Here is a 25,638-nt window from a genome sequence, read left to right as displayed (position 1 = left end):
CTGCCTTACAGACCTGCCTCACCAGACATCACCGGCAACAACGTCGCCTATGGGCACAAACCCTCCGTCGCTGGACCAGACAGGACTTGCAAAAAGTGCTCTTCACTGACGAGTCGCGGTTTTGTCTCACCAGGGGTGATGGTCGGATTCGCATTTATGGTCGAAGGAATGAGCGTTTCACCGAGGCCTGTACTCTGGAGCGGGATCGATTTGGAGGTGGAGGGTACGTCATGCTCTGGGGCGGTGTGTCACAGCATCATCGGACTGAGCTTGTTGTCATTGCAGGTAATCTCAATGCTGTGCGTTACAGGGAAGACATCCTCCTCCCTCATGTGGTACCCTTCCTGCAGGCTCATCCAGACATGACCCTCCAGCATGACAATGCCACCAGCCATACTGCTCGTTCTGTGCGTGATTTCCTGCAAGACAGGAATGTCAGTGCTCTGCCATGGCCAGCGAAGAGTCGGGATCTCAATCCCATTGAGCACGTCTGGGACCTGTTGGATCGGAGGGTGAGGGCCATTCACCCCAGAAATGTCCGGGAACTTGCAGGTTCCTTGGTGGAAGAGTGGTGTAACATCTCAAGAACTGGCAAATCTGGTGCAGTCCATCAGGAGGTGATGCACTGCAGTACTTAATGCAGCTGGTGGCCACACCAGATACTGACTGTTACTTTTGATTTTAACCCCCCTTTGTTCAGGGACACATTATTCCATTTCTGTTAGTCACATGTCTGTGGAACTTGTTCAGTTCATGTCTCAGTTGTTGAATCTTATGTTCATACAAATATTTACACATGTTAAGTTTGCTGAAAATATACACCATTGACAGTGTGAGGACGTTTGTTTTTTTGCTGAGTTTATAAGTAAATATGGAATGGGGGAACGCACAAGCCTTCTGGAAGATCTGATGAAGGGGAAGATGGCTGGACAGGACAAAAATGAGAAAAGTGGAACATGGTTTGAGTGAATATGGAGTGGTGGATCATACAGAGCTTTTGGAAGAGCCACAGAAGGAAACTGAACATGACGAGAGTGAGGATGAATTAACTGCGGTGGCAGGTGTTTGAGCCTCGTCCTGATGATGACAAAGATGATTCTGGCCCAGTGGGAGTGAGATTTTTGGAGAGAATGGATCCTTGCCTTCTGGCAGATCCACATGTGGTGTCAGTTTGGATGGTGAAGAGGTTGGGGAATGTTGGGTTGGTCAAAGTGACCTGAAGTGGAATTGTGTCGATTTTTTGCGTTTCTGCTGTCCAGAGGGAGTGTGCGCTCCGCACCACATGACTGGGGACAAGAACTGTGACTTGCTTTCCTCTCCGGAGTAGGGCACCGTTGAAAGGAGTGATACAGTGGATTCGGAAAGTATTCAGCCCCCTTGACTTTTACACATTTTATTACGTTACAGCCTTATTCTAGAATGGATTAAATATTTTTTTCCCTCATCAATCTACACACAATACCCTATAATGACAAGACAAAAACAGATTTTTTTAAATGTTAGAAAATGTATTTAAATTTGTTTTAAATATTACATTTACATAAGTTTTCAAATCTAATTTTATTTGTCACATGTGCAGAATCCAACAGGTGTAGACCTTACTGTGAAATGCTTACTTACAAGTCCTGAACCAAAAATGGAGTTCAAGAAATAGAGTTAAGAAAATATTTACTAAATAAACTAAAGTAAAAAGCAACAATAAAATTCATAACAATAATGAGGCTATATACAGGGGGTACTGGTACTGACTCAATGTGCGGGGGTACAGGTTAGTCGAGGGAGTTTGTACATGTAAGTTTGGGTAAAGCAACTATGCATAGATAATAAACAGCGAGTAGCAGCAGTGTGTAAAAAGAAGTGTGTGTGGGGGGGGGGGGGTCAATAAAATAGGCAGTTTTATAGCTTGGGGGTAGAAACTGTTAAGGAGCCTTTTGGACCTCGACTTGGCGCTCCAGTACCGCTTCTCATGCGGTAGCAGAGAGAACAGTCTATGACATGGGTGACTGGAGTCTTAGATAATTTTATGGGCCTTCCTCTGACACCACCTAGTATATAGAGGTCCTGGATGGCAGGAAGCTTGGCCCCAGTGATGTATTGGGCCGTACGCACTACCCTCTGTAGCACCTTACGGTCGGATGCCGAGCAGTTGCCATACCAGTCGGTGATGCAACGGGCCACGATGCTCTCGATGATGCAGCTGTAGAACTTTTTCAGGATCTGGGGACCCAGATTTTCAGACCCTTTACTCAGTACTTTTTTGAAGCACCTTTAGCAGCGATTAGAGCCTCAAGTTTACTTGGGTATGATGCTACAAGCTTGGTACGCCTGTATTTTGGGAATTTCTCCCATTCTTCTCTGCAAATCCGCTCAAGCTCTGTCAGGTTGGATGGGGAGCGTCACTGCACAGCTATTTTCAGGTCTCTCCAGAGATGTTAGATTGGGTTCAAGTCCAGGCTCTGGCTGGGCCAATCAAGGACATTCAGAGACTTGTCCCGAAGCCACTTCTACGTTGTCTTGGCTGTGTGCTTAGGGTCGTTGTACTGTTGCAAGGTGAACCTTCGCCCCAGTCTGAGGTCCTGAGCACTCTGGAGCAGGTTTTCATAATGGAGCTCTCTGTACTTTGCTCCGTTCATCTTTCCCTCAATCTTGACTAGTCTCCCAGTCCCTGCTGCTGAAAAACATCCCCATAGTCAGGTGATGAGCGGTGCCTGGTTTCCTCCAAACGTGGTGCTTGGCATTCAGGCCAAAGAGTTCAATCTTTGTTTCATCAGACCAGAGAATCTTGTTTCTCATGGTTCGAGGGTTCTTTATGTGCCTTTTGGCAAACTCCAAGCGGGCTGTCATGTGCCTTTTACTGAGGAGGGGCTTCCGTCTGGCCACTCTACCATAAAGTCCCGAAGGATCTCCCATTTCCACAAACAAACTCTAGAGCTCTGTCAGAGTGAGCATCGGGTTCTTGGTCACCTCCCTGACCAAGGACCTTCTACCCCAATTGCTCAGTTTGGCCAGGCGGCCGGCTCTAGGTAGAGTCTCGGTGGTTCCAAACTTCTTCCATTTAGGAGGCCACTGAGTTCTTGGGTATCTTCAATGGTGCAGACATTTTTTGGTTTCCTTTCCCCAGATCTGTGCCTCAACACAGTCCTGTCTCAGAGCTCTACTGACAATTCCTTCTACCTCATGGCTTGGTTTTTGGGACCTTATATAGACAGGTGTGTGCCTTTCCAAATCATGTCCAATCAATTGAATTTACAACAAGTGGACTCCAAAGTTGTAGAATCATCTCAAGGATGATCAATGTAAACAGGCTGCACCTGAGCTCAATTTCGAGTCTCATAGCAAAGTGTCTGAATACTTATGTAAATAAGGTATTTCAGTTTTTTATTTTTAATACATTTGCACCATGTAAAAAATATCTATTTTAGTATAAGGCAGTAATGTAACAATATGTGGAAAAGGTGAAGAGGTCTAAATACTTTCCGAAAACTGTAACTGTAGTGGCGTTAAGTGTTGAGGAGGATCAACTGAAGTTAAATATTCCCGGTGTCTGTGACGCCCGCTGTCTGGTGCGTGGAGAAACAGGAGTGCGCATGCCCATTATGACTTCCCCAATGCTAAGCTAACCAGTTAGCATCTAATACGCGACACAAGAAGCAACTCAGTCAGTGCTGATTAGTTTCTATGGAGTGAAGATGGCTCCTTTTCCCGACGAGGTGGATGTTTTCACTGGCCCACACTGGCGAATGAAACAGTTGGTGGGACTTTACTGTGAGAAGGTCTGTATAAAGAAATATGAATTTGCCCAAATAACGTACGCTATGTAGCTAGCATGCTGCCTGACATTTGCTACGCAGTGGTTAGCTAGCTAGTCTGAGAAATGGGTGTTGTGTTTTTGGCATAGTTTTTATGTCCGTCGCTGGCTAACTAACTAACGTTATTTGGGAAATGTCTCAACTAGCATGTTAGCAGGCTAGCAACTTTAATGACATGATACTTTAGCCAACTTGGATAGCAAACAGTTCTAGCTAGTTAGTTACATGGATTAACCAGTCTGAAGTTTGCGAGTCACGTTGTTGTTATGCAACACGTTGTGCTAGCAGGGTTGGTGATTACCTTCTAGTGTAATCTGTTACAGTTGGCTACCAACGTTAGTTACCTGTCCAAAATTGTAACCAGTAACGTCATTTTTGGAATACCCAAACTCAGTAATTTAATATGATTTACTTTCCCCGTAAGAGGCATTAGAAGACTAAAATGATCAATCAAACGCATTTAGTCTGGACTGTGGTGAGACTCGCTCAGGTGGAACAAACATATATTTGCGCTTTTTTTCAATGGTGAATTGAATGTCAACATAAAGGTGTCATAATGTATTTTTTTCTCACACATCCTTTCTGGATTTTTAAAAGTAATCTATTAAGTACTTATTTCGTTTTTCAAAGTATCTAATTTGATTACAGTATTTTTGCTGCTAATGTAACTGATTATAGTTCGTTTGTTTGTGATTACATGTTACTCCCAGTGATGTATAAAAACCCTGGATTGTTGATTCTATGTGTTGGCAAGTGATAGGCTTTGACGCCACCGTCGGCCATATTGGCACTCCCAGAAGGAGCAGTCCATAGGAATGAATGGAATTCTACAGTATTTCAATTAAATGTTTCAAGGGTGAAATTACATGTATTTTGTTTATAGTGGGTACAGTAACATACATTTCCAAAAAATTATACTTTAGGGAAAATGTTTGGATATATTTGCTCATATTTAGCTCACATAATTATTTATTTAGTATTTATTAAAAAGTATGCATCTGTAATATAATACATGTGACAACAACTGTAGACGTTAATAAATGCACTTCTATAGCTTTATAAAAAATTACACTGGTGGGGGAGTGCCAAAATGGAGGTGTGGCGCTTCAAAACAGCGGCCCCTGTTAGTCATCTAGTGTATATAGCAATTGGCGTATATAACAACCCTGCTAGCCAGCTACTACGCAGTACAGTGGCTAACTATATTTTCCCCCAAGCTTTTACCTAATGTCACATAACTTGGCATGAGCAAAACACAATGAAATTGGTGAACAACGATCCTTCCTCACAACCTTTCCTCCATTTATGAGGCTTGTTTTAGGCAAGTTCCTCTGATACAGGCATGTCCACAATTATGTTGCTTATGTGTTCAGGTCTGCAAGATGCATTTATTGTAGTTTACACACACACACATACACACACACACACAATTACACACAAAGGTGGTAGGTTGCCTAGTGGTTAGAATGTTGGGCAGTAACCGAAAGGTCACTAGTTCGAATCCCTGAGACAAGGTAAAAATCTCACTGTACCCTTGAGCAAGGCACTTAAATCTAATTGCTCCAGGGTCGCCGTTGATAATGGCAGACCCTGGCTGAAGGTGTCTCAAGGGGAGTTGGGATATGCAAAAAAAACCATCCAATTCACACACGAGCATTTATACACACTTGTGTATATATATTAAATAGGACAAATATAAGCACCCACTAAATTATTATTACAGTACACACACTTTGTTAATTAGCAACACACAGCTATATACTTTTGTTATCTGAGTAACTTTGACATGTTATTTCTCTCCATTCTACCACAGCTGTCACAGACCAACTTCTCCAACAACAATGACTTCCGCTCATTTCTTCAGTCGCTGTGTGCTACCTTCAAGGAGTTCAAGATGCATGAACAGATTGAGAATGAGTACATCATCGGCCTGTTGCAGCAGCGCAGCTGCAATGTGTATAATGTACACTCCGACAACAAGCTCTCAGAGATGTTGTCCCTGTTTGAGAAAGGGCTGAGAAGCGTTAAGGTGACTCCACTAATGATATCAGCAGAAGCACTGCCACTAACATAATGACATTTATGAAAAAGGCTCTCAAATAATCCCTGTTTTCCTTGAGGCTTTGTGTTGTGTACCACTGAGTCGTGCTTTTTATGAAATGGTAGACTATCACTGTAGTGATTCAGCCTACAGACAGGCATGTGATATTACTACTCAAATCAAATGTATTTATAAAGCCCTTCTTACATCAGCTGATATCTCAAAGTGCTGTACAGAAACCCAGCCTAAAACCCCAAACAGCAAGCAATGCAGGTGTAGAAGCATGGTGGCTAGGAAAAACTCCCTAGAAAGACAGGAACCTAGGAAGAAACCTAGAGGAACCAGGCTATGAGGGGTGGTCAGTCCTTTTCTGGCTGTGCTGGGTGGAAATTATAACAGAACATGGCCAAGATGTTCAAATGTTCATAGATGACCAGCAGGGTCAAATAATAATAATCACAGTAGTTGTCGAGGCTGCAACAGGTCAGCACCTCAGGAGTAAATGTCAGTTGGCTTTTCATAGCCGATCGTTGAGAGTATCTCTACCGCTCCTGCTGTCTCTAGAGAGTTGAAAACAGCAGGTCTGGGACAGGTAGCACGTCCGGTGAACAGGTCACGGTTCCATAGCCACAGGCAGAACAGTTTAAACTGGAGCAGCAGCACGGCCAGGTGGACTGGGGACAGCAAGGTGTCATCAGGCCAGGTAGTCCTGAGGCATGGTCCTAGGGCTCAGGTCCTCCGAGAGAAAGAAGGAAAGAATGAGAGAGAGCATACTTAAATTCACACAGGACACCGGATAAGTCAGGAGAAATACTCCAGATATAACAGACTGACCTTAGCCCCCCGACACACAAACTACTGCAGCATAAATACTGGAGGCTGAGACAGGAGGGGTCAGCAGACACTGTGTCCGACGATACCCCCGGACAGGGCCAAACAGGCAGGGTATAACCCCACCCACTTTGCCAAAGCACAGCCCCCACACCACTAGAGGGATATCTTCAACCACCAACTTACCATCCTGACAAGGCCGAGTATAGCCCACAAAGATCTCCGCCACGGCACAACCCAAGGGGGCGTGCCAACCCAGACAGGAAGATCACGTCAGTGACTCAACCCACTCAAGTGACGCACCCCTCCCATGGACGGCATGGAAGAACACCAGTAAGCCAGTGACTCAGCCCCTGTAATAGGGTTAGAGGCAGAGAATCCCAGTGGAGAGAGGGGAACCGGCCAGGCAGAGACAGCAAGGGCGGTTCGTTGCTTCAGTGCCTTTCCGTTCACCTTCACACTCCTGGGCCAGACTACGCTCAATCATAGGACCTACTGAAGAGATAAGTCTTCAATAAAGACTTAAATGTTGAGACCGAGTCTGTGTCTCTCACATGGGTAGGCAGACCATTCCATAAAAATGGAGCTCTATAGGAGAAAGCCCTGCCTCCAGCTGTTTGCTTAGAAATTCTAGGGACAATAAGGAGGCCTGCGTCTTGTGACCATAGTATACGTGTAGGTATGTACGGCAGGACCAAATCGGAAAGATGGGTAGGAGCAGGCCCATATACTACAATGACAACAGTCTGGTTAAGGAAGGTCTTGGTTTCCTGTTAACTTTTTAAACACTTTTACTTTAGTGAAACTGACCTTTCTAAACGCAACACACAATTGAACAATATGCCTCAATTCAGAAAATAGAAATGGTTATCAATTTTATGGTAGATGCATGCATTTTGAACAGAAATAACATAATTGAGAGGTCTTGAGTTCTTGGCATTATGTTGCTTGTATACAATTATGATAAATATGTTTGGTGTTTAGGAGGTACTTTATTTTGTAGCTTGTAGAGAGCACCAAGCAGAACATGCATTAAATGGGCCTGTGGACGTTGTTTATAGATAGAAAAATATGTTTTTAGAGAGGTAGCCTAATTCAAAAGCTTTTGGTTCCATTTGGATAATGGCGCAGAATTGTTCCTGTGACCTGCATTTCTTTTGCTCTAGATTGCAGGAAATGGCAGTTGCAGGTGTTCCTCAGCAGCACCACCTTGTTAAAATATCCTGGGGAGAACCCGAGTCTGTCCCAGTCCCAGTTTACTAAAAAACAAAGGAAAATTCCACTGTTTGGGCAGAATTTTTCAATCTGGACTTAGTCTTCAACTAGGAGAGGAAAGAATGTTTTAATTAAACCTCATAAACAAGACTTTGTTACATTTTTTGTAAATGCTATTAGAGCGCTTTTTGGTTTAGAGACTACAGATTTGTTGATGAAATGCATGAAGTGGAGGAAAACATTGCTCAGTTAAATCGAGGGTATTTGACGTTTAGCCTCAAACATGTTTATTTTCTTATCCTTCAAGGGAAAGTATTTGAGTGTTTTACTGGTCTGTTGACTCTTGTATGTTTGACAGTATTGATTTGGTAGAAGCGGAGGATTGCTGGCAATCTTAAGGGGAGTGAATGACAGGCAGTTGTTTGTGTGTGATGTTTGATATATTTGCAGAGTGAGAATGAGCAGCTCAACTATGCCCAGCAGCTGAAGGAAAGACTTGAGGCATTCACACAGGACTTCTTACCCCATATGAAGGAGGAGGAAGAGGTATGATTTAATAATCTACAAGTAATAATAAATTGTAGGGTATTCTGATGTAGGACTTTCTGTGTACAGTATTAATACATGTTTGTTACACTACTGTTCAAAAGTTTGGGGTCACTTAGAAATGTCTTTGTTTTTGAAAGAAAATTATTATTTTTTTGTCCATTAAAATAACATCAACTTGATCAGAAATACAGTGTAGACATTGTTAATGTTGTAAATGACTATTGTAGCTGGAAATATTGTAGCTGATTTTTTATGGAATATCTACATAGGTGTACAGAGGCCCATTATCAGCAACCATCACTCCTGTGTTCCAATGGCACGTTGTTAGCTAATCCAAGTTGATCATTTTAAAAGGCGAATTGATCATTATAAAACCCTTTTGCAATTATGTTAGCACAGCTGAAAACTGTTGTCCTGATTAAAGCAGCAATAAAACTGGCCTTCTTTAGACTACTTGAGTATCAGATCAGCATTTGAGTGTAAACTGAGTGTAAAACATGGTCATTGTGGATGTTGTTTCAAAGCCTAACACAACGAAATGGACAGCGCTTTCTAAGATGATGATTCATTCAAGACAACCATAAGCATATTAGAGTTTGTGTAGGCTTTTGAGCCCAAGCCTGAAAAAAAACTGAATTAAAGTTATGATTGTGCCGTTATACAATACATAACCTACCGCCTATTACGCATTGCATAGAAACATAAATCAGAAAAGATGCCTTTGGCACATAATTGGTCTAGCCTATACTACAAAATTAAACAAATCTGTGGACTGGATTATTATGCATACTGGATGGACTGGTTACCTTATGCTATGCTCCCAAATCTCTGTCCACGATTCAGGTAGAGAACGTATAGCCCTAGGCAATGCTGTTGGTTCTTTGATTGTGCAGGGTGACTTAAAGTTAGCCTACAATTATAGTGAATTAGATTTTTGAATAGCCTAGTAATAGGACTTTTTATAATTAATCGGGTGACACATTACCGTTAGCTATGCAGAATTTGACCACCGTGCGTTTCCATCTCCGCTCTCTCCTTTATTCCTTTCTTGAGCTCGCAGAGGGGCTGTCAAGAGTTTGATGAAATATGTTTTGTTGCGAAAACATTTTACTATTGATATTTCCGAACAGATTTCACTTGGTTTCCTAAATTAAGCACTGGGTAGCTGCAGGAACAGGGTTGGAGAGCCCATGGCATACAGAGTTTGGGTGGAATATTACCTGTCAGGGCCTCCCGAGTGGCGCAGCTGTGTACAGCACTGCATCGCCGTGCTAGAGGCGTCACTACAGACCCAGGTTTGATCCTGGGCTGTGTCACAACCGGCTGTGATCGGGAGTCCCATAGGGCGGTGCACAAACAGTGGTTGACGTGTGGAGTGAAATGTGTTCTTAACAGGGCTGTCCCCGACGAAACAAAATCTTGGTCGACCGAGAGTCGTCCTGTGCTTTAGACCAATCGATTGGTTGAAATGTTGAAATGTATTTTTTCATATATAGACACACCCTATGTGTTTGAATAAAATCACCTACACATGCACTGAGCTTGTCTGATGCTTTAAGCACACTGTTTGGTTAGATAATTAAGACACACAAAATTAATCGGGAGCTCAATCACACTGTGTTAAAAGAAATGGCAGCGAGTGCCTGTGTGACTGTCGTCCCTACTGCAGCGAAAAGGCACCACGTCACAGCAAGTGTTTATTGTGCTGAAGCTGCAACATCACTTCAGCCATTTAGTTTTTTACTTGTTTCTGACTGAAAAGTTCTGTTACCGAAATCCCTTTTCCCTCAACCCTAGCTTTCTTTACGTGAAACATGTATTCATCGCATGCATGTGACCAATAGGGCCTATAGCCTATCATAATCACATCAATAAATTGGTTATAACAAACTCCAAACACTGTAATGTCGACAGCAAAGTGGATGTGGAGGATGTGAAAAATAAACTCCAAACTGATGTTTACTGGTTGCTCAGGAGGGAAAGGGGATGTCAGATCTGTGGAAGACATTTGACTTAGTGAGTATTATGTGACAAACAGGTGCTGTTAGATTACAATATTATTTCTCTGCCTGTTTGGAACAGTGTAAACAACACTAAATACATTCTAAGTAATACAGTGCAAGCTTTCTCAAATCATCAATAGCTTATAGTCACGTCATGCAGGCCATATATGTTTTGATTTCTAAGACATTCTAAGGTTTGTATCATTCCCAACTAAAGTTGCCAAGTAACTCTAAATGATCACTTTTACGCTCCGCATGGCCACTTCACTCGCTCCGGAATGGGAAAAATATAATTTCTATTTTATTCTGCTAAGTTCAATTATATTCTTCTTATTATAAAATCATATAAAATAATGGCATGGGATTTATAAGCATATCTTGTCAGCTAAATGAACAAGCTTATGGCATGGATCATAGCCAGATAACATACAGTAGGCCAACTCATTCTGTTCTTCTGAAATAAATTATGATATGAAGAAAATGTTTCTTTAGACCTGACTAAAATATGGTGTATATTATACTGAACAAAAACTTAAACGCAACATAAGCTGGTCCCATCTTTCATGAGCCTCGTTTTTTTTTCTTGTACGCACATGAAGCTTATGTCTCTCAAATGTTTGCCACATATTTGTTTACATCCCTGTTAGTGAGCATTTAACCTTTGCCAAGATAATCCATCCACCTGACAGGTGTGGCATATCAAGAAGCTTATTAAACGGCATGATCATTACAGAGGTGCACCTTGTGCTAGGGACAAATGTGCGGTTTTGTCACACAACACAATGCCACGGGTGTCTCAAGTTTTGAGGGAGTATGCAATTGGCATGCCGACTGCAGGAATGTCTACCAGATCTGTTGCCAGAGAATTAAATGTTCAATTCTCTACCATAAGCCGCCACGAACATTGTTTTAGAGAATTGGGCAATACGTCTAACTGACCTCAACCTCGGACGACGTGTAACCATGCCAGTCCAAGACCTTCACATCTGGCTTATGATGAAACTGTGGGTTTGCACAACTGAATAATTTCTGCACAAACTGTCAAACTGTCTCAGGTGAGCTCATTTGCGTGCTTGTCGTCCTCACCAAGGTTTTAACCTGACTGCAGTTCGGTGTCATAACTGACTTAATGTGGGCAAGTGCTCATCTTGGATGGCCACTGGCACGCTGGAGAAGTGTGCTCTTCACGGATGAATCCCGGTTTCAACTGCACCGGGCAGATGGCAGTGGCATCGTGTGGGCGAGTGGTTTGCTGCTGTCAATGTTGTGAACAGAGTGCCTCATGGTGGGGTTATGGTATGGGCAGACATAAGCTACGGACAATGAACACAATTGCATTTTATCAATGGCATTTTGAATGTACAGAGATACCGTGATGAGATCCTGAGGCCCATTGTCATGCCATTCATCCTCCGCCATCATGTTTCAGCATGATAATGCTCGGCCCCTTGTCGCAAGGATCTAAATGTCCCAGTTCTTTCATGGCCTGCATACTCACCAGGCATGTCACCCGTTGAGCATGTTTGGGATGCTCTGGATCAGTGTGTACGACAGCGTGTTTCAGGTCCCGCCAATATCCAGCAATTTTGCACAGCCATTGAAGTGGAGTGGGACAACATTCCACAGGCCACTATCAACAGCCTGATCAACTCTATGCGAAGGACATGTCACCTGCATGAGGCAAATTGTAGTCACACCAGATACTGACTGGTTTTCTGATCCATGCCTGTACCTTTTTCTTTACGGTATCTTTGACCAACCGATGATTATCTGTATTCCCAGTCGTGAAATTATAGATTAAGACCTAAATTGTCTATTTCAATTTACTGGTTTCCTTTATATGAACTGTAACTCAGTAAAATAGTTTTTTTGTTACATATTGTGTTTATTTTTGTCCAGTGTAAATTGATTTATTAGACTTTTTTATCGATTTTCCAAAGGCACGCATCAGCGGCTTGTATGCAGCTTGTATTCGTGGAGGCCTGGAGATGCGAAACGTGTTTGTTAATTAACAGTAAATTACCGTGAAACCGGTAGTTTATTTGCATGGCAATAACTGTCTGAAGAAATGTTTACGCCCGCCACAGCCCTACCAGCAAGTATAACATGTTCAGAACTGTGGGTCTTTCTGTATGTTCTATAGTAATGCATTGCTTTGTCTGTGTTTGTGTGTAATGTAAATGAATGTGTATATCCAGGTGTTCCAGCCCATGTTGATGCAGTACTTCACTTATGAGGAGCTGAAAGACATCAAGAAGCAGGTGATAGCGCAGCACAGTAGCCAGCAGCGATGGGACTGTGCAGCAGAGGTGCTGAAGGGGCTCAGTCTGTGGAGCCAGGCAGAGGAGCTGCACAAGGCCTTCAAGTATGCTGACCATGAGAAGACTGATGATGGTGAGTCAGACAGACCCCTTCATTATCTTTCTTAGATAGGGTAGATATCACCAAGATGTGTACCGTAAATTCCCGACTATAAGCCGCAACTTTTTTCCCACGCTTTGAACCTTCGCGGCTTAAACAATGACGCGGCTAATATATGGATTTTTCCCGCTTTTAATTTTCTTTTCTCCAAAAAAACACATTCTGTGACGTGCTCAGTTTTTTGCCGGCATGAAGCTTTCATTAGACCAATGAAATTGCCGAACGGGTTAAGGTCAAACAACTTTTTTGTTTACTGTTTAGATTAAATCGAGCGCTCTCAAACTTCCCATCATTCTGATTACGGTAGTCATTTTGTCACCCTCATCATGGCAAAGACACGGAGAAATGCATATGATGCAGCTTTCAAGTTGAAGGCGATTGATCTGGCTGTTGGAAAAGGAAATAGAGCTACTGCACGGGAGCTTGGTCTTAATGAGTCGGATAAGACGTTGGAAACAGCAGTGTGAGGAATTGACTCAGTGCAAAAAGACAACTAAAGCTTACTGCTAATTTTTTGTTACAAGCCGTGTTTCGTTAAAGCCTATTTATTTTTGTTACAAGCCGTGTTTCGTTAAAGCCTATTTATTTTTGTTACAAGCCGTGCTTCGTTATAGCCTATTTATTTTTGTTACAAGCCGTGTTTCGTTAAAGCCTATTTATTTTTTGTTACAAGCCGTGTTTCGTTAAAGCCTATTTATTTTTTTTACAAGCCGTGTTTCGTTAAAGCCTATTTATTTTTGTTACAAGGCGGTGCTTGCCGTTAAAGCCTATTTATTTTTGTTTCAAGCCGTGTTTCGTTAAAGCCTATTTATTTTTGTTACAAGCCGTGTTTCGTTAAAGCCTATTTATTTTTGTTACAAGCCGTGCTTCGTTAAAGCCTATTTATTTTTGTTACAAGCCGTGTTTCGTTAAAGCCTATTTATTTTTGTTACAAGCTGTGCTTCGTTAAAGCCTATTTATTTTTGTTACAAGCTGTGCTTCGTTAAAGCCTATTTATTTTTGTTACAAGCCGTGTTTCGTTAAAGCCTATTTATTTTTGTTACAAGCCGTGTTTCGTTAAAGCCTATTTATTTTTGTTACAAGCCGTGTTTCGTTAAAGCCTATTTATTTTTGTTACAAACTGTGCTTCGTTAAAGCCTGTGTAAAGTTCATTTGTTTCAATGTACCGGTAGGCACCTGCGGCTTATAGACATGTGCGGCTTATTTATGTTCAAAATTTAAAAAATAAAAATAAATTCAGTGGGTGTGGCTTATATTCAGGTGCGCTTAATAGTCCGGAAATTACGGTACTATGTTTCCCTACACAATCCTTTTACCTAATATCTTTCAAGAACACACATTCCAACTTCCTCATAACTATGCTGAATTGGAGTATGTGGTCAGTACTTGTTTAGGAAATTAATACTGACCACAAATTTCCCATAACCAAATGTTCCTTTGAGGCGTGGCTCTAACCCTTACCAAAAACATTTTTACAGACAGCAGAATCACAATGCTTCTGCTTCATTTCCCACTGTAAAAGTTTGCTGCGGTCTAACAATGATTCTTGGATGTCTAGATTTACCGTAAACTGTAGAGAAGCATGTCACTTCTAAACTCTTTATAAGAACTGTACTTGACTTCAGTATGAACACTATAAAACTCTGCTTATCATCATTCCTCAGAATTGGAGAAAGAGCTGTGCTCCACCCACATCTCCCAGCTGCCCACAGAGATCCTGCTGTGTCTGTTCCGCTATCTGGGCCCTGAGGACCTGTGTCACTGTGGCCAGGTGTGCTCTGCCTGGTCTGACCTGGCCAAGACCGGCTCTCTGTGGAGACACCTCTACCCTGTACGCTGGGCCAGAGGTACAAAGATCAACCTTTTTATACTTTTATCACCGCCAATGGGGAAGCAGTCAACACTGGAAAAACTGCCATACCAATACAATCCTTTGACACTTGCCTTTCTCATTAAGAAAACAGTTGCTGAGTTTGTATTTTGAGTGTCTGCCTTCTGTGTCTGTTTCCCAGGGGATTACTATCGCGGTCCCCCAGATGATGTAAACCAGGAGCCGGATGAGGAGTGGGTGAAAAGTCTGCAGGATGAGGGCAAGGCCTACCAGGAGTGGGATGAGGACGCAGATGTGGATGAGTCTGGTGAGTTACCAGTCAGTCTAATGTATTTGTCAGGAGTACATCTGATATGATCAAGAGAATGCATAGCTTGATTGAAGTGACACAGATGTGTTTACAGATTTGGGTGAACTGTTTGGATACGACATCCAGAAAATGGCCCTCTTTTCTATCCACATTCTCCCTTGTCTAGATGCATCTTGTGAAGACTCCTTGGCTATAAGTGCTGCTCAGAGGGAGAAGAAGCTACTGAATGGAATGATCCAGAACCTTCTGCCAGCTGTGGGTTCCTCTGTCAGGTCCATCGTTCTGGCCTACAGCTCTACGGTCTCCAGTAAGATGGTATGGACCAGGAATATTCATGATCATATGCCTAGAACATCAATAAAGCAGAGCCTGCTAATACAAATCTTCCACTACTCTAACTAATGAAACACTGGTGTGTGCATATGAATGAAGGATGTTTGAGACTGAATAGATTATACATGGCAGAGTGTAGGTTAATGATCTGTATGTATATGGGTGTCTGCTGCAGGTGCGTCAGATCCTCAGTCTCTGTCCTAATCTCACCCACCTGGACCTCACTCAGACTGATGTCACAGACTCCGCCTTTGACAGGTATGTCATCCGTGCCACACCAATTAGGATGAACGCTACATGGTGTAATGTACTATTAAAATAATTTTGTCTGTCTTTTCTAATTAGTTTTTTTTGTCTTCTGTCTGTCAGTTGGTCATCTCTGTGGGCATGTCTCTCTCTGGAGCACCTGGACCTTTCAGGCTGTGAGAAGCTCACTGACCGCACACTGAAGAAGCTGTCCCTGGGTCTTGGGGACCTGGCATCTCCCACCTGCTCTGAGAAACGCTCTGACCGACGAGCCAAGCTTCTGAAGAGCCCTCCTTCTCCCATCAGTCTGCTGGACAAGCGCAGCCTCCGTCCGACTGGGCACAGCCGGCAGGTCCTGATCTTCAAACAGTGGCCAGGGAAACTGGGCAGTGCCCCCTGCAGTCCCACCAGGGTCTGGGTCCTGGACGCCTCGGAGCTGGCTGACATCGAGGACGCTGCGGAGTGGAACCGTGGCAGGGGAGTGTCTACCCCTGAGGTGCGGGGCTTTGTGGAGACTCAGCCAGGGGGGTTGTCGTGTTGCTGTAGGAGGAGGAGGGGGGGCTTCAGGACTGGCTTTAGCACCTCCTACTGGCAGCAGCAGTATGGGCTTGGGGAGGCCGGCTGTGGCCATTCAACCTGCTGCACTGGTGAGACAGCCCTGAGGACTTTAGGAGGGCTGCAGTATGAGTCTTACACCACCAGGGGCAGTGCAGGGGCGGAGTTTCGGACTAAATGCTCCTCTGGGGGCCAGTTGTGCCTGGAGTGTGACAACAGAACTGATCCGTCAGACGGTCGGCGCTCACTAAGGTTCCTCAGCCTGTCTGGATGCTATCAGGTCACAGACCTGGGCTTGAGGTAAACTGCTTATGACTCCTCCGTATTATGTATTCCACCTATGTAAACATTGCTTTAACCTACAGTTGTATGTGTGTTTATAGATTTTGAGTAGGGAATGAGTGTGTGTATTATGGACATTAAATATATGCGTGTGTTTCAGGGCACTGTCTCAGCGTGGAGGGCTTCCTCTCCTGGAGCATCTGAACCTGTCTGGATGTCTCCTCATCACTGAGGTGGGGCTACAGGAGCTGGTGTCAGCCTGTCCTGCCCTCAATGATGAACACTTCTACTACTGCGACAACATCAACGGTAATGTACACGCATCACTCATTAGTTTACAACATTAGGGGAAAATAACCTCTCATAAAACAGAACCAGTGATGCAATGTTATACACTTGAATGTTGCACAAATGTGTAGGAAGAGCATTATGTATCATATGGTGTATGAATGTTATGATGAATGAATGTTGAATGTTCCTCACCTCACCTCACCTGTACAGCTCGTTTCCCAGTGTAAGTTCCATTATGTAACAGCCCTGCTGATCTTATGAGGTGGAAGGTAAGTGGGCTTTAAGGTAGTCTGAGAAACGCATTCAGTGTACACTACCACAACTTAATGCTTAACACCATAGTATTAGTGTAAACCGTTTAACATTGTTTCTGAACCAAGAGTGTGGACAGAAGTCCAACTTGGCAATAGATATGTCCACATTACTGGGGACTCACACTAGGCGAGATAAATCACCGACCTAGCTCCTTATTTCATAGAAAATGACTGGTAGACTCCACATCGTGCAACAGTCAATCGGAAGAGGGCAGCTCTTATTAGCAAGCTTTGACATTGGTGAACAACAAAACTGATGTTATGTTTGCTGTTTGAAGGATACACATACCCACCAGGGTAGACGTCAACGGCTTGATCGCTGATTATCTTGGCAAGTGTGAGACCCCTCAAGGACAGCAGTAACTGGCCCACTGTATGAGTGACTGGTCTAACTGTTCTGTTTCTCTGCAGGTCCTCACGCTGACACGGCCAGCGGCTGCCAGAACCTGCAGTGTGGCTTCAGGGTGTGCTGCCGCTCTGGAGAGTGACCTTTGACCCAGCTCCACGACCCCATGGTTCCTCATCTGCACTTTAATCACCTGGGAATAAACCAATCTCTATACTTTGTCACTTAAAATAGTTTGTAAATAAACTCATGACATTTCCATCTGTTTTTAGGAAGTACTCCTTTAGAATAATATGGATGTATGAAGTATCTGCAAATGTAAATTCTAATTCCTTATTTTGAGAAAGCGTTTCTTTAACATTTACATTTGAGTTTGAAAAAAGCAGATGTTATACGTGAGCACCAAGTACTTGTTGTTTCTGTAGTGAACCATGTTTCACAGAAGTTGACACCAGGTATCCTGTAGTTTCTGACTAGGTCCACCACCTCTGCTCCTACTTCCTTGTTTTAGATCTCTGATTGCTGTAAGTCTATATTGGTTGATTTATTGAAGTTAGAAACATCAGATAATTCAATGTTGGGAGTGGTGATTCACACTGTGGCAGATGGTGTGTAACGTCAGTGACTTAAGAATCTGAGGGTACTGCACAGTCCTGGAGAACACTGATCATGTCACTTCTAGAGATGACAGGTGGCCAGATCACTGTTAGAATTGCCTCAGATGAGGGCAGGCATTTCAGGTATAGAGTTGTGGTGGTATTTGTCTGCAGGTAATACCCTTATTCCAAATGTTAATTTCAACCTCTCAAATGACATTCATAATGCTTCTCATCTTTCTCCTTTGTGGCTAGAAACATTGGATTGTTGTGATAATATTTTCCCTTTGTCATTGTGTAATGAATCAATGTTAAGGGCACTGAAATTCACATAAGCTCTCCCAGGGCAGAGGGTTACTTCACAAAATGATCTCCTAGACATACAGTAGATTTGAGAAATAGCAACTACTCTGAGATCCACTGTGAGTGCTGGTCTTTATACATAGCACAACTTCTGGAGACCCATTATTTGCTTGTTCAAACAATCTGCATGAGACTTTATTGGTTATGTACAATTCAAAAGCAGAACAATAAAAGTATATTGGATTTAAAGTGTGTGAAATACAGTATGTATGCGGTAAAGGATTCAAACAAATGTGGTATTTTGTTTAAAGTCTATGATAAAATCTTATTACACCGCACATAACAAGACTGAGCGTCAGATTTGGTAGCCACACAAGTTAATTGTGATTTCATAGGAATGGTAAACGAACCCAACTCGGTGTCATCCAGCGCTATCACACTCATATGCAAACAAGACAATGACAATACAAAAATCAATAGATTATGGTTACATGCACACAATGTGATTGTGGACAGTCAGATTAATATAAGTTTGATTAAAACGTTTACATGCTTTGCAAGATGAATGATTTCACTAATTCTGTTCACATGGACAAGTAAAATCAGGCTACCCAAGGCACGCTGATAAATGCAGAAAATCGGCAATCAAAATAAACATTCTACCACAGCGACCATTTTATTTTTGGTAAGTATATTTGATTCTTGAGTTTGGACAAAGTTTGTTTGCGAAAACTCAGACGCAGACATTTAGTTCTGAATTTACTTGCGCTAAAAAGGAAGGTGTGGCCTACCAGTGCTGGTACATGTGCAGATCAAATACACCGCTTGAATGCAAGTTAAGGTGTTTACATGTCCTAATCTCAGAAAACCAGGTGTTTTAATCGGTGTATGCTTGCTTTGATTTTGACATTACGCCGATTAAGATAAGCAGAGTTAGGTGTTTAGATGACTATTGCATAATCAGCCTACTGCCATAATCAGTTTAATAGTGAATTATTCCTGTGCATGTATATGTACTGTAGTCTAAAAGGTAGTTGTGCTCTAAACGTTTCTTCATAAACATACAGGTAAACAATATTGTAAAGTGCATTTATGAAAAACAAGCATGTCTATACCTCCGCAATGGAGTTATCGTGTACGGATGAGTGAGGCCAGGTAAACCCAGACAGACAGGACATTGTTAGGGTAGGCATGGACATGAACTGCCAGGGCAAACTCCACATTGGACGCCTCCACGTTGTGGACTCCTGTACTATAGACTGCCTCAATAATGGGCCGGACCTCTGAGAATGGAAGATGCAGGGGGAATCCTGAAATCTGTTAAAGGAGGAAATAGAGATCGTTAGTGAGGCTGTTCCACATCCAAGGAAATCCAGTCATGTATCAACCGTTTCTTTCCATGGCATGAGCTAACATTCTGGGAGGCTGAAGAACTCCCCCAATTATAACAAATGTCAGTGCCATGACCATCAAAAGGCAATGCTCATAATTTCATCTGAAGAACTGAATGGATGTTTTATGGACCTCTCCATGCCAGGACTACTACGTCATAAGCCATTCCCCTGTCCCTCCCAGCCATAGACTGTCCTCTCCCCTGTCCCTCCCAGCCATAGACTGTCCTCTCCCCTGTCCCTCCCAGCCATAGACTGTCCTCTCCCCTGTCCCTCCCAGCCATAGTCTGTCCTCATCCCTGTCCCTCCCAGCCAGTCTGTCCTCATCCCTGTCCCTCCCAGCCAGTCTGTCCTCACCCCTGTCCCTCCCAGCCATAGACTGTCCTCACCCCTGTCCCTCCCAGCCATAGACTGTCCTCTCCCCTGTCCCTCCCAGCCATAGACTGTCCTCTCCCCTGTCCCTCCCAGCCATAGACTGTCCTCTCCCCTGTCCCTCCCAGCCATAGACTGTCCTCATCCCTGTCCCTCCCAGCCATAGTCTGTCCTCACCCCTGTCCCTCCCAGCCATAGACTGTCCTCACCCCTGTCCCTCCCAGCCATAGACTGTCCTCACCCCTGTCCCTCCCAGCCATAGACTGTCCTCACCCCTGTCCCTCCCAGCCATAGACTGTCCTCTCCCCTGTCCCTCCCAGCCATAGACTGTCCTCTCCCCTGTCCCTCCCAGCCATAGACTGTCCTCACCCCTGTCCCTCCCAGCCATACTGTCCTCATCCCTGTCCCTCCCAGCAATAGACTGTCCTCTCCCCTGTCCCTCCCAGCCATAGACTGTCCTCACCCCTGTCCCTCCCAGCCATACTGTCCTCATCCCTGTCCCTCCCAGCAATAGACTGTCCTCTCCCCTGTCCCTCCCAGCCCCAGACTCACCCTGTAGTCCCCTAGTAGACTCTGTAACTCTAGACGGTGCTCGTCGGCCACGTCCCTCCCTCCACTCAGCTCCAGCTTTGGCAGGAAGTGGCGCAAGGTGGAGGTGCAGTAGCGATTCCAGCGGGTCGGGTGTCGGGGCCGCCATTCCATGATCTTCTCTTTTAGAATCTTCTCAACCCTACAGGTAAGGGAGATGTTAAGAGAAGTGGAGGTGTTAACCTATGCATATGGAGTGCCTTCGGGAAGTATTCGGACCCCTACATTTTGTTAGGTTATTCGAAAATGTATTATTGTTTTTTTCCCCCTCATCAATCCACACACAATACCCAATAATGACAATGCAAAAACAGATTTTAGAAATTTTTGCTAATTTATTAAAAATAAAAACTGAAATATCACATTTACAAAAGTATTCAGACCCTTTACTCAGTACTTTGATTAAGCACTTTTGGCAGCAATTATAGCCTTGAGTCTTCTTGGGTGTGACCCTACAAGCTTGGCACACCTGTATTTGGGGAGTTCCTCCCATTATTCTCTGCAGATCCTCTCAAGCTCTGTCAGGTTGGATGGGGAGCGTTGCTGCACAGCAATTTTCAGGTTTCTCCAGAGATGTTAGATTGGGTTCAAGTCCGAGCTCTGGCTGGGCAACTCAAGGACATTCATAGACTTGTCTCAAAGCCACTTGGCTGTGTGCTTAGGGTCGTTGTCCTGTTGAAAGGTGAACCTTCGGCCCAGTCTGAGGTCCTGAGCACTCTGGAGCAGGTTTTCATCTCTCTGTACTTTGCTCCATTCATCTTTCCCTCAATCCTGACTAGTCTCCCAGTCCCTGCCGCTGCAAACCATCCCCACAGTATGATGCTGCCACCACCATGCTTCACCGTAGGGATGGTGCCAGGTTTCATCCAGACGTGACACTTGGCATTCAGGCCAAAGAGTTGAATCTATGGTCTGAGAGTCTTTAGGTGCCTTTTGGCAAACTCCAAGCGGGTTGTCATGTGCCTTTTACTGAGGAGTGTCTTCAGTCTGGCCCCTCTACCATAAAGGCCTGATTGGTGGAGTGCTGCAGAGATGGTTGTCCTTCTGGAAAGTTCTCCCATCTCCACAGAGGAACTCTAGAGCTCCCTGACCAAGGCCCTTCTCCCCTGATTGCTCAGTTTGGCAGCGCGGCCAGCTCTAGGAAGAGTGTTGGTGGTCCCAAACTTCTTCCATTTAAGAATGATGGAGGCCGCTGTGTTCTTGGGGACCTTCAATGCTGCAGACATTTTTTGATACCCTTCCCCAGATCTGTGCCTCGACGCAATCCTGTTTCGGAGCTCTATGGACAATTCCTTTGACCTCATGGCTTGGTTTTTGCTCTGACATGCACTGTCAATTGTGGGACCTTATATACAGTTGTGGCCAAAAGTTTTGACACAACTGACACAAATATTAATTTTCACAAAGTCTGCTGCCTCAGTTTGTATGATGGCAATTTGCATATACTCCAGAATGTTATGAAGAGTGATCAGATGAATTGCAATTAATTGAAAAGTCCCTCTTTGCCATGCAAATGAACTGAATCCCCCAAAAACATTTCCACTGCATTTCAGCCCTGCCACAAAAGGACCAGCTGACATCATGTCAGTGATTCTCTCGTTAACACAGGTGTGAGTGTTGACAAGGACAAGGCTGGAGATCACTCTATCATTGTTGTGAAGAAGGCTTCAGGGCGCCCAAGAAAGTCCAGCAAGCGCCAGGACGTCTCCTAAAGTTGATTCTCAGCTGCGGGATCAGGGCACCACCAGTACAGAGCTTGCTCAGGAATGGCAGCAGGCAGGTGTGAGTGCATCTGCACACACAGTGAGGCGAAGACTTTTGGAGGATGGCCTGGTGTCAAGAAGGGCAGCAAAGAAGCCACTTCTCTCCAGGAAAAACATCAGGGACAGACTGATATTCTGAAAAAGGTACAGGGATTGGACTGCTGAGGACTGGGGTAAAGTCATTTTCTCTGATGAATCCCCTTTCCGATTGTTTGGGGCATCCGGAAAAAAGCTTGTCCGGAGAAGACAAGGTGAGCGCTACCATCAGTCCTGTGTCATGCCAACAGTAAAGCATCCTGAGACCATTCATGTGTGGGGTTGCTTCTCAGCCAAGGGAGTGGGCTCACTCACAATTTTGCCTAAGAACACAGCCATGAATAAAGGATGGTACCAACACATCCTCCGAGAGCAACTTCTCCCAACCATCCAGGAACAGTTTGGTGACGAACAATGCAGTTTCCAGCACCTTGCCATAAGGCAAAAGTGATAACTAAGTGGTTCGGGGAACAAAACATAAATATTTTGGGTCCATGGCCAGGAAACTCCCCAGACCTTAATCCCATTGAGAACTTGTGGTCAATCCTCAAAAGGCAGGTGGACAATCAAAAACCCACAAATTCGGACAAACTCCAAGCATTGATTATGCAAGAATGGGCTGCCATCAGTCAGGATGTGGCCCAGAAGTTAATTGACAACATGCCAGGGGGATTGCAGAGGTCTTAAAAAAGAAGGGTCAACACTGTAAATATTGACTCTTTGCATCAACTTCATGTAATTGTCAATAAAAGCCTTTGACACTTATGAAATGCTTGTCATTATACTTCAGTATTCCATAGTAACATCTGACAAAAATATCTAAATACACTGAAGCAGCAAACTTTGTGGAAATTAATATTTGTGTCATTCTCAAAACTATTGGCCACGACTGTAGACAGTTGTGTGCCTTTCCAAATCATGTCCAATCAATTGAATTTACCACAGGTGGACTCCAATCAAGTTTTAGAAACATGTCAAGTATGATTAATGGAATCAGGATGCACCTGAGCTCAATTTCAAGTCTCATAGCAAAGGGTCTGAATACTTATGTAAATAAGGTATTTGCTTTTTATTTTTAATACATTTGCAAAAATTTCTAAAAACCTGTTTTCACTTTGTCATTATGGGGTATTGTGTTGGGATTGCTGAGGAATTGTCTTTATTTAATCTATTTTAGAATGACTTTGGAAAAAGTCAAGGGGTCTGAATACTTTCCGAAGGCACTGTGATGCAGTATGATGATGTGTTGAATTCTTTCTAGGTTAGATGACTTGCCTGTCCTGCAGCTCTGCAGCCACTGCCTTGTCTGTGCGTTGATACACCAGCTCCTCAGGCTAAACAGAGAAGAGAAGACAGAAGGCACGGGTAAGTATTGTAGAGGTCAAAGTCCAGAGAGATACTGAGGCTAGGTCTTAAGAGATAAATCATGCATGGTGGCCACTGGTCACACTTGGCCTCACCTGAACACTGGACAGCCCAGGGCTTGGAAAGGCCCTGGAGAAGAACGGTTTCCAGAGTTTGGCTTTGGTGACATCAAAACTCATCCTCAGTGGAGAGGTGTACACCTGAATGTTGAACCATACCTAGAGGACAGAAGAATGAGTGAATATGGTATATACAGAAACCTGTCAGACAAAACATCTTACTTCAGTCATATTATGTAAATTAGAATACCAACTCACATTGTCAGCACTGACCAGGCATCCCACAGTCTGTAGAGGGCAGAAGGAGTCATACTGGCCGTAGTACTGACCACTGCTGGGGTTCCAGATGAGGTAGCGACTCTGCTCATAGGTCAGCACATACGCTGTGGGTCCCTATGACGGAGAGGTGGCAAGAGTTTTCACAAAACAGATACCACAGAACAGAGCTGTTATAGTATGGTAGAGTGAGGTAAGTTGACCATTTTTTACATTCAGCATCACTTTCTTACAAAGATATCTACATATATTTCAGGATGTTGTGTATCCCTGGAAATCAGAATTCATGTAAACATTACAGTTTTTAAAACGTAGCTTGTCCCAAAAAAGCAGTGTCTTGGCACAATTTACCCTGGGTTTGGGGTAGGTTGAGTCGCCTACAAATGTCTGTGCAGAATGGAATATTACCACTACCTTTTAAAAACCATGTCTATCTTTATTTTCCAAACACAATTCAACACAGTCATGATGACATTTTTGTCTTTTAATCATTTTAAGCATATTTTAAAAACAGACTAACACCTAACAAACAGTTTTAACATGGGCCAGGCCCTGTTGTTACATCATATACCAGAAATAATGCCTTGCATTACACCTGGGAAGAAAACAGTTCAATTGGCTCAACTTACCCCATGGCCATTGGCTCAACTTACCCCATGGCCATTGGCTCAACTTACCCCATGGCCATTGGCTCAACTTACCCCAAGGCAAACATTTTGACTATATTGGCTCACACAGCTACAGTGATGCACTTTCATGCTAGGTTTAGGACCTCATATTGAAGCTTATAGAGACCCCAACTGATGTATAGAACAATCTTTAAATGATTACTTGGGTTTAGATATAAGCATCATGAAACCTCTTAACACAAATTCATTTGTGTTGGTGAAAATGTGTTTTTTGGACCACTTTTTCCATGTGGTTTCTTCCTTCACAGACTATATGAAATGATGACCTCTTCCTAAATATTTGGTCAAATTATGAATTTTGTGTATGGTTTCCTAGAAAAAGGTGGCTCAACTTACCCACTCTCCCCTAACTGTAAAACAAGTGAAGGTTGGTCATCAGTCTTAACTAGTATGCAGTTCTTTACATTTGTTTTGGACTAATGTAGTTAAGAAAATTCAAATCAGTAAGGCTGGTCTGAATGGATCGTCACTTTTCATCTAGTAAACTCCTAATTCACATTGCTTCCTATCTCACTCATCAGTATGGCAGGTATTTATAGGGTAGTGTCATAATGTTACCTCATCAGTATGGCAGGTATTTATAGGGAGGTGTCATAATGTTACCTCATCAGTATGGCAGGTATTTATAGGGAGGGACCTTGCAGGTATTTAGGTGTCATAATGTTACCTCATCAGTATGGCAGGTATTTATAGGGTAGTGTCATAATGTTACCTCATCAACATGGCAGGTATTTATAGGGTAGTGTCATAATGTTACCTCATCAACATGGCAGGTATTTATAGGGTAGTGTCATAATGTTACCTCATCAGTATGGCAGGTATT

General features: G+C 43.5%; 2 protein-coding genes across 5 annotated transcripts in view; one reads left to right on the top strand and one right to left on the bottom strand.

Moving 5' to 3' along the window:
• Positions 1-3,586: 3,586 nt before the first annotated feature.
• Positions 3,587-18,525, top strand: LOC106560246 (F-box/LRR-repeat protein 5-like). Its single transcript, XM_014122907.2, has 11 exons — positions 3,587-3,773; positions 5,623-5,838; positions 8,347-8,442; positions 12,647-12,842; positions 14,534-14,716; positions 14,882-15,007; positions 15,177-15,325; positions 15,519-15,601; positions 15,713-16,444; positions 16,587-16,735; positions 17,443-18,525. Exons 1-11 carry the CDS (start codon positions 3,690-3,692, stop codon positions 17,517-17,519), a joined length of 2,091 nt encoding a protein of 696 aa, XP_013978382.2. The 5' UTR covers positions 3,587-3,689; the 3' UTR covers positions 17,520-18,525.
• Positions 18,442-25,638, bottom strand: part of cc2d2a (coiled-coil and C2 domain containing 2A) — a 30,896-nt gene continuing 23,699 nt past the window's right edge. For all 4 annotated transcript variants that reach the window (XM_014122893.2, XM_045687644.1, XM_014122892.2 and 1 more), the window contains 5 exons: positions 24,109-24,243; positions 23,887-24,009; positions 23,702-23,760; positions 20,592-20,769; positions 18,442-19,593 (listed from right to left, as the gene is read on the bottom strand). In XM_014122893.2, coding sequence (XP_013978368.2) covers positions 19,405-19,593; positions 20,592-20,769; positions 23,702-23,760; positions 23,887-24,009; positions 24,109-24,243 — 684 coding nt within the window. In that variant the 3' untranslated portion in view covers positions 18,442-19,404. The remainder of the gene's footprint in view (positions 19,594-20,591; positions 20,770-23,701; positions 23,761-23,886; positions 24,010-24,108; positions 24,244-25,638) is intronic.

This window comes from Salmo salar, chromosome ssa10, assembly GCF_905237065.1.
Source record: "Salmo salar chromosome ssa10, Ssal_v3.1, whole genome shotgun sequence".
In the NCBI taxonomy this organism is placed as follows: domain Eukaryota; kingdom Metazoa; phylum Chordata; class Actinopteri; order Salmoniformes; family Salmonidae; genus Salmo; species Salmo salar.
This window is presented reverse-complemented; position numbering and strand designations above follow the sequence as displayed.

Bases quoted from the DNA above. Each gene is read 5' to 3' on its own strand.
- LOC106560246 (XM_014122907.2), top strand. From the start codon at position 3,690: ATGGCTCCTTTTCCCGACGAGGTGGATGTTTTCACTGGCCCACACTGG. The intron at 15,008-15,176 runs GTGAGTTACCAG...TCCCTTGTCTAG, and splicing joins CGCAGATGTGGATGAGTCTG to ATGCATCTTGTGAAGACTCC. The intron at 16,445-16,586 runs GTAAACTGCTTA...CGTGTGTTTCAG, and splicing joins GTCACAGACCTGGGCTTGAG to GGCACTGTCTCAGCGTGGAG.